Below are 16,837 nucleotides of genomic sequence, written 5' to 3' on the forward strand. Positions count from 1 at the left end.
GCTTTTCAAACATTTATATAAATGCTAGCCTAGCTATCCTTTGACTACTTAGTTAATAGTTTGAGCTTTTTTGTTTAAACATAAGATTTCATATTGGAAATGAAATTAAAGGACTATATCTTGACAAACTGACCAATAAATAATATAAAATAAATAAATTCAATGAGGTGTAAAGGAGAAATATGACATTATAAAAATGTGGTTAAAACAATGGGTCATTTCTGCTTATTTGGTTAATTCTGAATAATTTTTGTGGTTGATTCTAGGACATAAAGATATCAGCTGCCAAATCTCAGAGAGGAGTTCTGGGTGGGTTTGGGTTATTTTTTTATAGAATCACCTAACATATAATTTGTAACATGGTACAGATGCCACATTACAGTAGAAAAATATACCGTACCAAAACAGCAACCCACAAGCATCACAATTTGGGTTATATTCTTATATATTCTCCAGATGGGCATTCCTAGATTTTATGGGGAAAACAAGGCTATTTCATCAACCATAAGGCTTCATAGTCAACTTTTTTTCAAACTTGTTTCTTTCTTCAACACAAATATTTTTAAGAATTATTAGAATTCAAAAGCAGGTGCACAAGTTCAAATAATCAGAATTTAATCAGGATTATCTTCTAAAAAAAACTATATTGTAAGGACATTTGACCTGAGGTTTGTTGTTTGCTTCTTTCACATTAAATTAACTCTTGGAACATTTATCTCAAGAAGAAATACAAACCTAACAAAGAATTTTACATTAAATTGAACCAAAATATAAAATACAATGTTACAATTACAAATTGTATCTGAGAAAATATTCCAAAACCAGTTCCTATGTTAAAACTCATTTTCAAAGAAAAAGCAGAATATTAAATAAATTTGTAAAATCAAAGAAACACAGTCCTACAGAATCAATAATTCCTTCAAAAAAACAACAAAGTAAATGAATTATAAACATCTGGAGTTAGATAAATGTTCTATTTAGTGTCATTTAATTCTTTTAATAGTGAAAGTGAATTGGGATGATCCAAGAGGATCCTTTTAATACTAAGTTACATCAAGTTAAAATAAAGCGAATATCTAGTAAAGCCAGGAAGAAACCATAACAATTGTTCACCAAATGGCAAGTGTGAAAGTGGAGTGAGATGACTGCACCCCCAAAATTTGTGGGTAGACTATACACATGAATTTCAGGTAATTTTAGCACCAGTTAGCAAAGTAGCACAGTTCTTTCCCTACTCTTCCTCTGAAATAGGATTAGCATCTTGTATCATTGTCCAGAAGTCAACACCTGTGTGCGCGCGCGTGTGTCTTGGGAGAGGAAAAGCCTAGAGCCAATGGATCATTACCTTTATTGGACAAACCCTAGGAGCAGTTTTGCCTGTGAAATACTATGAAGCCTAGGAAAATCACTTTATAAGATCATGCAGAACTCTACACACTGCTTAAATTTATAATATTTGTTTCTAAGTGAATAAATAAAGATGTCTTTTATGACAGGAGTCAAATAAAGCATCAACTACTGATTTAATCATTATAATTGCAAACTACTTTGTCACATATTTTATTAGTTATCCTTGGCCTCTAGACTTTTTAATTTATTTGGTCTGGATTTCATCCCTCCAGAGAATTCCCTCCACCAAATGACAACTGTTTGCAATTCACAGCATGTATAGAGAATAGTCTAGGGCACTGAAAGGTTAAATGACTTGCCCAAGGTTAGAGGCAGGACTTGAACCCAGGTCCTCCTGATAGGATGGAAATTCTACATCCAATAATCCAGGGAAACTCTCTCTGATAGATTCATTTAATATAGTTTGGCTCATGTCCCTTAATGACTAATATATTATCCTTAACAAAAAAAAATTCCAAATATTTCAATCAGCAATTAAGACAAAGGATTTATTTTAAAAAGAAACAGCACCCATATGATACAAATTAAAATACTCTCAATTAATTTGCTAAGCAAACTCACCAGAGTTAGGGTTAATAAAATCCTAACATTAAAGCCACAACATTAAGTTTTTAACTAGAAATTCTTTAAGAAATGTGAGCATTTTGGCTTCCTTGGAAAGATGCATTGTTTGGGATACTTTCTCACCAATAGACATGAAGGTATTTCACAGGCTGAGACAAGATAAACATTTAATGCAGAAGTGTGAATATGTGCCACTGTGGAGTGGGCAAATTATATTTTGCCTTAAAGAACAAAAGTGCTCTTTCCTCAAGAATTAATTCAGGGCTTTAGACCAGTCATGAATGCTTGTGCCCATACACGAAGGATCAAGCAAAGCTTCCAAGTGAATTTCAAGGGAAGGCCTTCTACAGTCCCTTCTGTTCTGGCTGTTTTCAGAGGAACCTTAGCGGAATGAGGCTCTCACTTTCCGGCCCTTCAGAGGTTGTGGGGGGCGGTAGTTGCTCAACAAGAAGGCAGCTGCCTCACCCTCGGCTGTGTACAGGAGGCTTCGGAATTTGGCCAGCTGTTGAAGAAAAGAGAGACATTGCAACACCCAGATGCCATACTCACCAAGCAAAGGCCTCCAGACAGAATGCCAAGGACCTTGCTCTTAACCCCTGCCAAGACCTACACTACAGTTTTGTGCTCTGTAATGCACTACTAGCATCCCTTTTTCCTCTCTTCATGACTATCATTTAATATCTTTTGAATGCCCAAGGGTTGCATGGCATCCTTCCTGCCCTCTACAGAGAGAATGCCACCAGTTCCTTGAGGGCTGGCACTGCTTCTATCTTGTCTTGGAAGCACTTGGCATCCTTTCTAGCAGATGAAGTAGGCACTTGATCAATGTTGAATACAAGCTCTCTCATTGAGGTGATTTTCTATATATTTTTTTCAGCAGCATTAAAATGAAAGTCAGGGGAATCACCAAGTTGCACATTAAGATCTAGAAGGGAATTTACAGGAAACTGAGGCTAGAGAAGTTAAAGTCTATAACCCCAAATCCCTCAGGTATTAAAAGGCAAGACCAAGATCTAAACCCAGGTCCTCTGAGGCTGAGCCCAGCATTCAGACAAAGACTCAAGCTCTAAAGAGTGTAGACCATAGATAAATCACTTTCTCTCTCAGAACTCAGAACTTTTCTTGGAAAAAAGACAATGACAGTAATTGTAATGACTGGTCCTAATCATAAAGAAGAAGTGAACATATTCAATTCCTCTCAGTGGAGTGTTGGAGGATTCAATGACTCTGTGTGAGTTCTCCATAAAAGTCTTTTTGGCAAGCATAAGTTTGGCATTTGAAAAATGTGACCAGTCTATCAGTGCTGTGATTGTTTAGAGTACTATTAAGTTAAATAACCTGTGCAGGGTCACAAAGTCAGTAAATGGGACAATCTCTATCCTTAGAATTTTAGTTTCTCTGGATCTGCTTTCTCAACTGTAAAATTAGGGCTTTGAGCTAACTGATTTCTAAGATTTCTTCTGACTTTGTGATTCCATAAATAATATTTAATAACTGTAAAAGATATTAAGCTAAAACATTAGGCCCAAAACTTAGTATGCAATAAAAAGGTGTAGTTTTAAAAATATTTGTGTTTGTGTATTTATACACATATACAAACATATATATGTATAAATAAACATATAGGCATATATATGTATATATTATTATAGACGCATAGAAAACTAAGATCTCAGTTGTAGATTTTAAGAAATAATATGATGACAGCATCCTTGGTCTCATTTGAAACAAAAATTTAATCTTTAGTCTCCCTAGAAGAAGAATGCTCTATCCTAATTCTGCATCAGAAGCAAAATTTATGACCCTGGGCAAGGCCCCCAACTTTCTCAGTCTCAGTTCTCTCATAAAAGTACCTACCTCACAGGACTGTTATAGGATCAAATGAAAATATAGAGGTTAAGTATTTTGCAAACCTTAAAGAATTTTCTAAATATCAGCTAACATTATCAGTTTCAGGAAGAGATCAAATTTTATTTCATTCAAATTAGAAAGGTATCTCTTTGTTCACATTTGGCTATTTGAAAGGGGAATAGTTAAAGAAGGAATGATTAGTTTCTAAAAGACATTTTCTCCAAGTATGCCAGCAGCTGGCATTAACAATACAATTGTTCTGATTAATAAATCAAAAGACCTTTCACTAAAACTATGTTTCTCTATTTTACTTTGTTCTTTGTTATATGAGCATCATAAAACATAAGTTAGAAAGTTGCCAGGAAGAAAGAATACATTCTGATTAGTGGAAAAAACTCTGAACCTCTCTCCAAGCAGAAATTTTTCTACATTAATAAATTATCTCTGATAGACTATAGTTAAAAGAGTACAGATTGTTTTTGTCTGTCATATTGAATCTTACCTTTCATATTCTTTCAAATTTTAATTTAAGATTTTTTTCTTAACCAGAATGCATCCTAACTATGAAAATTTTTGTCATCACCATCCATGTGCTTTATAAAGCACTGGGTAAAACACTGAAGATGGAAAAGGCATAATGCCATTTAACTTTTAGTGATGTTATTTTCTTCAAAATCAACAAGGGAACTACAGCAATATTTGAGTAATATAATATTTTGAGGGGATGACTTTTTAAAATTTTGTTTATTTATATGTTTAATAATATGTCCAGCTTTTTAAGACTTAAGTCAAGTCTGGATAGTAAAGCAGAAAATTTTGTAAATTGTCTAAATAACTGAGAATGTAAACTCCTTATGAGTAAAGATTGTTTCATTCATTTCATTGTATTCCCTATTGCTAAGCATTGCCCCAATACATACTGAGTACTTACTAAATTTTTGTTGTTTCACTGAGTTACTCCAAAATCTTTTTTCAAAAATACATAGAAAAGCCTGTCCTTCACCAACACTGCGGAACACAATTAGAAATTTAAGAAAAAGGGAGTAACATAGAAGGGATCATAAGATTAAATACTTCTATTTACTAGTTTTACAAGTCATCTTATCACTAAAATCTAGTCCTAGATACATCAACTGAGTAATTTATCAAATAGGGACCAAAGCAGAAACTATATAGTAATAGCCAAAATGGGGAAGGAGAGAGGAAGAGGATCTTTCAAATAAATGGGCAACATTTTCTCGAAGTCTCTAGGGCCCATAAATAATTTAATGTGATATATTCGACCAGCCTTCATTAAGGCACTGTGCTAGACACTGATGCAAAGACAAAAACTAAGCAGTCTCTCCCCTCAGAGAGGAGTTGGGCACTGACATTCACATCATAATTAGCTCAAATTATAATGAGTCTTTGCAAATAATGTCAAGAGAAAGATCATTTCCAGTGAATTGATGATTTAGGGACATCTCACTTCATTTTTCTTCTTGATTCATTGTTTTGGGGTTTTTTTTAGGTTTTTGCAAGGCAAATGGGGTTAAGTGGCTTGCTCAAGGCCGCACAGCTAGGTAATTATTAAGTGTCTGAGGTCAAATTTGAACTCAAGTACTCCTGACTCCAGGGCCGGTGCTCTATCCACTGCGCCACCTAGCTGCCCCTTGACTCACTCTTAATAAATCCTCTAAGCTGTAATACACCAGTGAAGTTATTAGAATGCATCCTTATATTCTGTAAATACTTTTCATGAAATTATTTTTTTAAAGCTGCCATTTCAGTATCCTTCCAAGTGATTGTTTATGGATATTTCATGACTTTCCTATATTCTATAGATTTTATTCACAAAGTATATTTTTGCTAAACTTCACATTTATTGAATGAATTTTATCACATGCTGTGCCACATAGTAGAAAAGGTTAGATGCAATGAAGATATGGTGTTATTCAGGTTTGAACTAACAGTAGGCTCCAATATCCCTTACAGAAAAATGATAAAGTTCAAGAAAGTTGAGCAATTTGATCCAGTGAATTCCATATAGAAAGTCAATTCAGACAACTTAGGTAATCAAAATTCATAGCCTGAATCTTTGGCAATCAAGCTGCATTGATGAAGAGAATGAAAAATATGTTCTAGAAAGTGTTAGAAAACAGTCAATCTTCTCACTGGCATGTTAATTAGATCAAGACTTTAGCACTTAAATGCTAGAGTACAGGGAAGAAAAATGGGTTTGAGTCAGGAGAGAGGCTAAAACACCTGACCTGTACTTAAGGCCACAGCTTCAGTTGGCATGGTAGAATAGTGGTGAACCCCAAGGGGAAAATGTTTGGCATCAACTTCCTTCACTGCTCATAACATTACATGATGGAATAAGAAAGAGGTTCAATGCAAATTTGCTGAGTTTAAAAAAATAGTCCATGCCCCATTGCCTTGCAAAAACCTAAAAAAAAAATAGTCTATGGAAATTGAGATGGAAAAATACAAACTTTGGAGCAAGGATCCTAAACTAATTTTTACATTAAAAAAATTCTTTTATTTTCCATTTTTTTCTTTAAGGCATGATGGTGAGTGTAAGGTAACATGGTAATGAAAATGTTACCAATTTGACTTTGCTAACATTATGTACCACACATACTGACATATGAATAAATGTTTGTCTTTTATAAGTACTATATAAGTACAAAAACAAGTTTTTGCCTCAGTTATTACTTCTCCCTCATAAAAAGAATTAAATTAATTCTTAGAAAAATGCTATCAAAGGGGAGGCTAGGTGGCACAGTGGATAAAGTACCTGCCCTGGAGTCAGGAGTACCTGGGTTCAAATCCGGTCTCAGACATTTAATAATTACCTAGCTGTGTGGCCTTGGGCAAGCCACTTAACCCCATTTGCCTTGCAAAAACCTAAAAAAAAATTCTATCAACATTGTTAAAACATATTCAATCATGTTTTACATTTGTAAAACTTTAGGTGGCTTGCCTGCCTCCTTTCTTAGCATAGGTAGGGGACTATGGATATGGAATACTGCATACATTGTCAAGACTCAATTGATGTATTGGTTTAATTTGAATGAAATGTTTTTGTCCTTTCTTTTTTACTCCTTTGTTACAACAGATGAAGCAAGAGACATTTAAGAAAGGAAGGAGATACAAAAACAAACAATATTAATAAAATTTTGAAAAAATTGAATATGTATTTCCAAATATGGTTGCAAACCCTAAACTGTAATAGATTTAATATGCCATTCTTAATTCAGAATGAACATTTCTAAAAAGTTTAGCCAACATTTTTAATTACTATTAAAAATATTGATATTAAAGTGTTTCAAAGTGAAAGAACTGATCATACTAGCACTCTGTTTAGCAGCTCCTCTTTGGATAACCCATAATGAAGAATGGTCATTTTACAGGGTCTATCCTATCCATTAATTAATTACCCCTCAAAAGTAAGTTTTGTACAGACTAAAACTATCTCATTATCCTAAAACTGAAGAGTTGAAATTGAAGGCAATATTAGTTTTTCCACTTTGCCACTAATTACCTATGTGCCATTTTTATGTGACCTTGAGTAAATCATTGGATTTCTCTGGCCTTTGGTTTCTTCATTAAAAAAATGAAGCAATTAAGCTGGATGACCTCCAAGAGCTCCCAGATCTAGGTCTATGACACATTCTCCTCTAGATGACTGGCTAGCCATTTTCCAAAAGGCTTTAAAAAAGTAGGCACTTACTAAAGTATGGGAGAATCAGGGCCCTTTGACATCAATTAATTAGTCATATCCTGGTGAAAATTAACAAATAGGAGGACATGTGAGATAGGAGAAAAATGGAACTTCTTGAATCAGCTAAAGGAATCTGTAATGCTGCAATCAATTTGACATGATGGAACACATTCATTGAGTAGTTGCCATCTTAATCAAGCCTGACCCACTTTAGATTTCTAGTGAAAGGTTAAATAAATGTTCCTAGGTCTTTTGCCTCAATCAAGATCTTATATTTAGAGTTGGTGAGAATCTCCATTTTGTAGCAGAAATTGAGGTAGAAGGATGACTTGTCCAAGGTCACACAGGCAATAAAGATTTGAAACCAGGTCTTTTTACTCCATAGTTAAGTGTACTTACCATTGTATTTATCTTGCCTCTCATCCCATGGAAAATGGAGTATATTTGAAGCCAAGAGGAAAATGCCCCCTAATGTCTGTCCCTTGACTAGAGGTGGTCAGATTTTTTTAAAGCAGACAAGTCGAGATGATGTGAGAGTGATAGGCAGACTTCCAGGGATAAATAGACACTGCCAGATGGTCCTCTTTATCACCATTCTTAGTCATTTACAATTTATTAAGTGCCTTCTGTGAACCAAGCATTATACTTGCTGAGCACCAGAGAAACAAAGAAAGGCAAAAGATAGATTTTTGCTCTTAAGGAGCTCACAATCTAAAAAAATTACAGTCAGTCTAAACTGGAAATAATATAGAAGGAAGGCACTAGGAATTAGGAATATGGAGGGGAAAAATAAAGGGAAAGCACTAAGATTAGGGAAGACTCATTCACATAATGTTTTAAGGTTTATAAAGCACTTTCCCCATTATACCCCCAAAAGATGGGAAATATAAAAATATTTCAAAACATAAAACTGGGGCCTTAGAGGTCATCTAGGTTCAACCCTTGCATTTTATAGATATTTCAGAAATAGCTTAGTGTTGCAAAGGATGTACAGCATGGACCTTGGAACCAGGAAAGCCTAAGCTCAAATCTAGCTTTAGACATTTACTATCTGAGTGACCCTGGACAAGGTTTTTCACTGCTGCCTGCCTTAGTTTCCCCAAGCATAAAATGAGGACAATCATAGTTCCTACTTCCCAGGGTTGTATGAGGATTCAATTAGATAATATTTGTAAATCACTTAGCACAATGCCTTGATTTTTACAAGTAAAGAACATGGGTCCAGAGAGTTGAAGTCAGTAGTCAAAATGACATACAGGTAAATCAGGGAGCCCAGCCTGGAACTTAAATCTCCTGAATTCTGCTGCTCATTAATTTTCAAAAGGTTAAAATCATCTCAAAGAAAATTCAGACTCCACAAGGGCTTTATTATTATGCCTATTTTATAGAAAAAGTTAAAGAATTTGCCCAAGGTCACATGGGTAACACAGGTTCCACAGGCCAGGATTTGACTGTAGATCCTACATCTCTAAAACCTGAACTCTATTATAACATGATATCTAGGATACAATTCAGTTCAATAAATGCTTATTTAATATATGTTTTGTGATTTTTGTCTTTAAAGCCCAACTCTTAGCACATAAGAAACTCTGGCTCACTACTTGAACACCTACCTACAATGATCCAGGCACTGCTCTAAGAGCTAGGGAGACAAAAAAAAAAAAAACTAGAAACAATCCCTTTCCTTGAGGAGCTTATATTCTTGTTGAGAGAGGAAAGGCAAGGGAGCCCAGGTAAGTAAATATAAAATGTTTTTAAAATAAATGCATGTTAATTTGGAGTGGGGAGGGCAGTTACAACTGAAGGAAATCAGAAGAGTCTTTTTATAGGAAATAGAACTTGAAGTGAATCACAGAATTTTTGAGCTGGGTAAATTTTTTTGAAATCTTAATAATATTTTATTTTTTTCCAATTACATTTAAAGATCATTTTCAACATTCATTTTTGTAAAATTTTGAGTTCCAAATTTTTCTCCCTTCCTCTCTTCCCTCCCTCTCCTAGGTAGACTCTTAAAGCTCAGCTATTTAACCATTCTATTTCATGGATGAGGAGATAAAGACCCAGAAAAAATATAGTAATTTATATAAGATTATTCATGGCAGTTATGTTCAGAACCTTTATCTCCTAACTAGTAGTTCATTCTTTTGAATATTCCTTATGAGTGTAAGGCATGTGGAATACTTACCTCACTCTGGGGCATCAATTCCAATTGGAAATAAATTTCATCCCTAACAGGTGACATAAAAATTCTGTGCATTTGTATGATATGGTCTCCTTTCACATGCAGAAGACAGAGCTTAGGTAGGGGTTGGCTTCACCCTATACATAATTCCTTCTGATATTCAAAACAATGTTTTGAGTTGGGTAGAATGTGACTAGTCATCCTATTTTATAGATAAGGAACTGATGCTCAGATTTGTTACATGACTTGCCTAAGGTCACAAAGTTACTCAGTAGCAGGATTCTTTAGAGAATCCAGGTCTCTTGGCTCCAAGTCCTCTTTTAATGATACAAGGAAGACACACACACACACACACACACACACACACACACACACACACACACACAAACACACATACACACAAACAGAGAGGCTGTCATTCTCTGCGCCTTCTTGTATGGTAAATGAAAAGTCTATAAGCCAGATCCCTGCCTAAGGTGACAGGACTAGAGGCAAAGTGGGTGGGTTAGCCACAAGATTTAAGAGCTGGAAGGGACCTTTTTACATTTTCCAGAGGAATAAATTTAGACTCTCTTTGAGATTAATTGAATTGGTTAGTCACACAGCAAGTAAGAAGAACATACATAAAGGATGGGTCTTATTCTTATCATCCTCAAGATATATTCATAAGGAGTCAATGTATGACATCCCTCACAATCTGTGGCGCTATCCCAGGGCAGGGAGGCTGCCCATGTGATTTAATTCACACTGGCAAACATTTATTAAGCATCTACTTATACATCTATTATACCTAAGAAAGAAAAACAAAATTCAACTCCTCATGGATAGTTTCTCCTTCCGTGACTTGCATGTCCCTCCACTCCTGTTCCTTCCTGGTTCCCTTCACTTATTCTCATCCCTCCTGCCCCCTTACTGGAGGTGTGACCTAAGAACTTGTCCTTGACTCTGACTGGCAATTCAGTTTGGGATAGTAAGGAGCATATAACATGCCTAAAAATGAATCCACTTAAGATAATTTAAGGAGGGAGAAAACACAAACAAGGATATCAGGAAAGGCTTCCAGAAGGGATTGAAAAGAAGACATTTAAGGCTTATGCAAAAGGACCAAGACAGGGAATGGGATACTGATTCACGAGTAGCCCAGTTTGACTGGAATGCAAATTGCCTGACAGGAAATGAAATGAAAATAAGCCTGAAGGGGTAGATGAGAGTCAAATGTGGGGTAGATGTGGGGTTCTTTAAAATGCTCAAATGAAGTTTATATTTTATTCCTGAAGACATTAAGGATTTTTGATCAAAAGTACTGAGTCCTACTTTGTGTCTTAGGAATATTAAATTGGAGAGAAGAAAGACTGGAAGCAGAATTCCTGCCTACCTTTCCATGGTTACTACATTGTTACTACATTTAATTCTACTACATATAGTCTCTTCTCTATCCGAAGTGGTTTTCTTGCTATTGTTCTCCTGATGCTATGCCTCTGCCTTCATTCATGGAATATATTTTTTCCTCATCTACTTCTCAGAATCCATAGCACAAAGTGTCACCTTTTAGTGAAAGACTCCAGCCTTCCCCATAGCTGTTAGAGCATGCCCTGGAAAACTTTTTTTTATTTAATAACAACTTATATTTTATTTTATATATCTCATACTCAAATCTCCCACATCATCCCCCTCTTCTCTCTCTCTTAGCTAAGGAAATACTTCACCCCTCAAATAGACAAGAACCTACACTTCTTTCCTCCCCTTCATTTCATATCACTCCTCCTTTACCCCTAATATCCCATGAAGAGGTAGCCCTTCTTGTCAAGGCCAGCTCCTGTACAAACATCATCGATTCCATACCCTCCCTTCTTTACCAACAGACTGTCCTCACTATCATTTTCATTCTCTCCTCAACCACTGACTCTTTTTTTCCATGCTGCTTACAAACAAGCTCATGTCCACCCATCCTTAAAAAAAAAAATCAGGGGCAGCTAGATGGCACAGTGGATAGAGCACTGGCCATGGGGTAAGGAGGACCTGAGTTTAAATCTGGACTCAGACACTTAATAATTACCTAGCTGTGTGATCTTGGGCAAGTCACTTAACTCCATTGCCTTGCAAAAAAACAACAAAAAAAGTCACCTGATCGACCAGTCCTGTTGACTATCATCCTAAATCCCTCTTCCCCTAATTGTCTAAAGTCCTTGAAAGAACCTTGATTTACTCTCCTCTTATTCTTTTCTAAACCTTCTGCAATCTAGTTTTCAATCTTATAATTTAAATAAAACCATTCTCTTCAGTCACTTAGTTGCCAAATCTGATGATTTTTTCTCAATTCTCATGCTTCTTCCTAAGTCTGAAGATCTGTCATTATAGATGAACTTCTCTTGGTTACTCCTGTCAACTCTTTAGGTTTTGTGACATTGTTCTCTCTTGGTTTTCCTGTAATTTTATTGAATATCCTCATTTTTTTAAAACAGGTAACTGAAGGGCAAAGAAGTTAAATATCTTGCCAAAGATCAACTAGATATTAAATAGCAAAGGTAGGACATGAACCCAGGTTTTCTGACTCATTCTTTTCATTCCATCAAGCAGCTTGACTAATAAACATTTGAACCAAATAATTTCTTTTTTTTAGGTTGTTTTTTTTTGCATAAACTAAATAATTTCTGATGAGTTTCCTTTTAAAACAGAAAGACTAACTTATAGAAGGCAAGGGGAAAGTACCTGTTGAGAGCTAATACTTATAGGCTGCTTTAAAACTATCCAAGTGACACTCTCCAATAGAGGTGGAACAGTAAGGGAACCAGGGTATGTCCAGTAGTCCCAGGAAGGAGGAAGTAGAGTTGTTGGGTCAAAATTGGTGAAGCGGATTTGTTTACCCTGGAGATAGAAAGGGAAAGAAAGAAAGGGAGGGCGGGAGAGAGAGAGAGAATTAGTTTTATTAGAATTGCCAAAGATATAAAAGATTATTTGGCCACTAAATATATGTATTATAGTAATATAGTTAAAACAACTTCTCTTTTTAGTGTAGTACAGTATAAATAGTATAGTTTAACCATAATATATAGTTTATGTAATAGATTATATAAAATATATACACACATATATAAAATTTATGAACTTATTACATAAACTATATAGTAATGTTTTAACTACACTATATTAAACTTTCCAGTACAATATAATTAAATTTACTTAAATATTTGTTTTATTGAAGCAAATAAAGTTTGATTGCCTTTATGGGAATGTTCTTTAAAGCATTCCCACAAAAGTAAAATATGCAAAGATCTTCCATCAATATAATATTATAAATAATGAGATTCATTATTTATTCACTTTCTGTAGCTAATGAGTCTCATCACACTCTACAAAAGAATGATAGTGATGATTATTTCTCATTTACTGGCCAAGTATATTTCAAAACCGATCCAAATCTATGCTATTTTTTTCTCTTAAATATCCTTAGAAGAAAGGAACATGAATTAGCAGTGAGGAAAGTTCTAAAAGTATCCATTTAATATAAGTTCATCTAAGAATGCTCATCTTCTAAAACATGTTACTACCTACTTAGCAAAACAGATAATTTACCTTTTCCTTAATGGAGTCCAAAACATCAGTAATTTTCTGCAGTTGTAAATTATGTTCACCAACCTGAAAATAGCACAACTAATTATACATGTCAATACATTTCAGCTATAAAACTCAAATTATCTTTAAAGCAGATGTAACCCAGAACATGAAGTAATTGTTGACTAAATAATGACATTCCCATTTACCTGTTGATTCTACCATACAAGATGAGGCAGAACAAGAAGATAAAGTTATGCCATTACTTAGCCAAACAGTCAGTTTAGTTCTTAATCCAACATGCTTTTCTATTTTTTTAATGAGTCACTATGGAATGATGGAATTAATTCTAAAAACTCTGAGAGAAGCTTGATACTCCATCCTAAGTCTTAACACCTTTATTGTTCAGTCAGGATATAACTTCCTAGACCAAACCATCTATCACTGTAATCAAAATATTGGGCAAAGAATTCCCAGATTTCTGCCTATAATTTAGGGGCCCAAATTGATTTTTCAAGCTGCAATGAGAGCTGCTTTCTTTTATTTGTGTGTGGGTGGTGAGATTTCAGTGGGATTTTTGTTTTCTTTTGTTTTAACTAAAATGAAAATGACCAATCCTTTGGGTCAGAAGTCTATGAATATTATTCTAAATAAAGGCTATATAGATCCTATAGATCCTATCAGTAATTAGCTACATGTCTTGAACTGACTTTTTAAGGTTATGATGTTAAAGTGTGATCTGGTACCTCAGTTCCATCCCCACCCCACCTCCAGTCCAGGGAACCTATACAGATGTGGATGCTGAAAAAAAAAAATTAAAGAGCTATTGTACTCATTACTCAGTTGAGCCTTATCTCCTCTCTTTCTTCCATCCCCAGGTACCCCTTCTCCCTGGCTTTATAATGGGGTTTCAGACAAAGCCAAAGTACCATCCTTTTCAAAATAGGCTGCAAGGAACCCAGGACAACCATGCCTGTTTCATAGACATCACAACCATAAATATTACAGAAACATACTTTTCTGTCTGAATTCCTTGAAAGAAGAAAAATGTAAAAATATAAAAAGCCATTCTGTTTGTTTAGAGGAACTGGTACTATCCACCCACCATTCACTCTGAGAATTCAAAGTGTTGATTTATTCTTGGCTAGGTGCCTGGCCTTTGTGTAATGAAACATGGCTAGCAAAAGACTTATCTTCTGAGGACCTTGGGTCCTTTTCTTTTAATTTGTAAAATATTTAATAGGTATATAGGTGCTTTGAGGATGCTGAATAAATAAATTATAATACAAAATTTGTTAAATTTAGTTTTGAAAAGAAAAGAAAACATATCTTAAGTCTAGCTCATCACTGAAAAATGATTGGGCACCTACAAAGAACTCAAATAGTGTTAACAGACTCAATGAAATGTTTGTCCTCACCTGTAAAAAAATACCTAAAACAGCCAATCCGTCAGGTTCATGAGCCGCCTCAACAAAGCTAGGGTACTTGTCCGAATTCCAGTGAACCACATGGAGCTAAAAAAGAAGGGCACAACTTCAAATAGTAATGATAACCTCAAGTAAAAACATAATAAATCCTAATTAATTATATCTAGCATGCTATGTATACTCATATGCATAACTGATTCTTAAATAGGGCCCTGAAAGGAACTGGAAGACCATTTCAGATGAAAAATTGACCGCTGAGGGCTGAAAGATGGAATAAATACAATCTGACTGCCCAATTAAACCTGCCCTATATCTCTTCACCAGTACCCTTGACCCCACCTTCACTATGGACACATGCTACAAACTACCAACACAAAACCAATCTAAAGTTCCCCCTAGAAGTCTCCTGTGGTGTTGAAAGTTTAGTGATCTTATCTCCACCCACTGTTTAAGGCCTAGTCAGACTAATAATGCCTTGGTAAATAAGTGGCCACCTACATGAGGTCACTGAGAAAGCCTTTCAATGACACAGGCTGTACTGCTCTGCTGTACAAAATTACAGTTCCTTTGTTCCATGGCTAATAATATCCAACATCCTACAGTCAGAACTTCATATAGAATGTTTGAGCTGGAAGGGACCTTTGCAGACCAACTATCTGACAGCTCCTCAGGATCCTTTGCTGAATTTTCATCAATATCCTCTTCTCTTCTCCCTCTATACTATTTCACTTGATTATTGTTTAAACTTCCAGGATTTGATTGTTATCTCTGTGCTTAATATCTCTCAAATCTACTTATCCAGTCCTATGCTCTCTATTGATCTTACATCTCCAACTACCTAATGGATATCTGAAACTAGATGTCCTGTACACATTTTAAACACATCATGCCCAAACCTGAACTCATTATCTCCCCACCCCACTCCCAACCTCTCCCTCTTCTTAATTTCTCTTTTAATTTCTGTTGAGAACACCATCATCCTAACCCAAATTCATAACCTGGACATCAAATTTCACTCTCTCTCTTACCCCTCTCTCCCATATCAAATCTGTTGCCAAGACCTGTCAATCTTCCTTAAGTAACATCTCCTATATATGCCCCTTCCTGATGTTATCCTGGTTCAAGCCCTCCTTACCTCATACCTGGACTATTGCAATAGTCTGCTGGGAGGTCTTGCTGACACAAATTTTTGCCTCTTCCAGTCCACCCTCTATAACAGTGATCATAATGCTCTTCCTGAAGTGCAGATCTGATCGTATTACTCCCTTTCCTCCACACTCGCATGCTCCAAGTCCAAGGGCTCCCTAGCACTTCCAAGATCAAATATAAAATCCTCAGGTTCAGCATTCAAGAGCCTTCATAACCTAATCCCTATGCCCCTCCCAGCACCACCTTCCCAGTTTTCTCATGCATTACAGCCTTCCACATCCTCTTGCCATCCAGTGACAGCCCCCTTGATGCCTCTTCCAGAAGACACTCCAACTTCTGACCCTGCCTGATTACTGATATAAGAACATTCTCCATCTGCATCTCCACCTCTAGACTTCTCTTTGAGTCCTAGAGAATATCTCACCTTCCTCAGGAAATCTTTCCCAGTTCCTCTTAATGCTAGAGCCTTCTCCTATGTGATTATTTCTAATTTTCCCCAAACTTTGTTGTTACTGTTCATTCTTTGTTTTCAAAGAAGACTAATGACATCACAGGGTGATGACTTGCGTGTGAACTGGATTTAAGTGAGGCAATCGTCAACCTCATTCTCTCCTCCTGTCATCAAAAGTCCAGTGGCAGGACAAAAGTCAAGAAACTGGGGATGGCCTGAGATGTAGGGGATGACCTTGGCTTCTTTGATGTCTGACCAAACAGGGGCAGCTTTCAGTCATAGTTGGTGGTATGTGGTCCCCCTCTTTGAGGGCAAGAGCTGACTTTTGTCTTTCTCTGTATCCTATGGCATTGCTAGATAGCACTTCACACATTGAAGTCTCATTAAATGTTTATTGATTGAAAGACTGACCTAGACCAAAGTTCTCATTTTACAGATGAAGAAACTGAGACCCAGAGAGACAAACTGATATTATAGATAATGGAAATCATGAAGTCATTACAAAATTTGGTTTTACTCTTACCTTGGCACTTATAGCTGTGTGG

At 35.8% G+C, this 16,837-nt stretch overlaps 1 protein-coding gene across 1 annotated transcript in view; it reads right to left on the reverse strand.

Annotated features, from left to right (window-relative positions):
* Positions 1 to 842: 842 nt before the first annotated feature.
* Positions 843 to 16,837, reverse strand: part of LOC141498029 (carbonic anhydrase 13) — a 46,640-nt gene continuing 30,645 nt past the window's right edge. Inside the window, exons 4-7 of the mRNA XM_074200943.1 lie at positions 14,684 to 14,779; positions 13,287 to 13,349; positions 12,423 to 12,578; positions 843 to 2,476 (exon numbers count right to left, since the gene is read on the reverse strand). Coding sequence (XP_074057044.1) covers positions 2,357 to 2,476; positions 12,423 to 12,578; positions 13,287 to 13,349; positions 14,684 to 14,779 — 435 coding nt within the window. The 3' untranslated portion in view covers positions 843 to 2,356. The remainder of the gene's footprint in view (positions 2,477 to 12,422; positions 12,579 to 13,286; positions 13,350 to 14,683; positions 14,780 to 16,837) is intronic.

Source organism: Macrotis lagotis, chromosome X (genome assembly GCF_037893015.1).
Source record: "Macrotis lagotis isolate mMagLag1 chromosome X, bilby.v1.9.chrom.fasta, whole genome shotgun sequence".
Taxonomy (NCBI): Eukaryota; Metazoa; Chordata; class Mammalia; order Peramelemorphia; family Peramelidae; genus Macrotis; species Macrotis lagotis.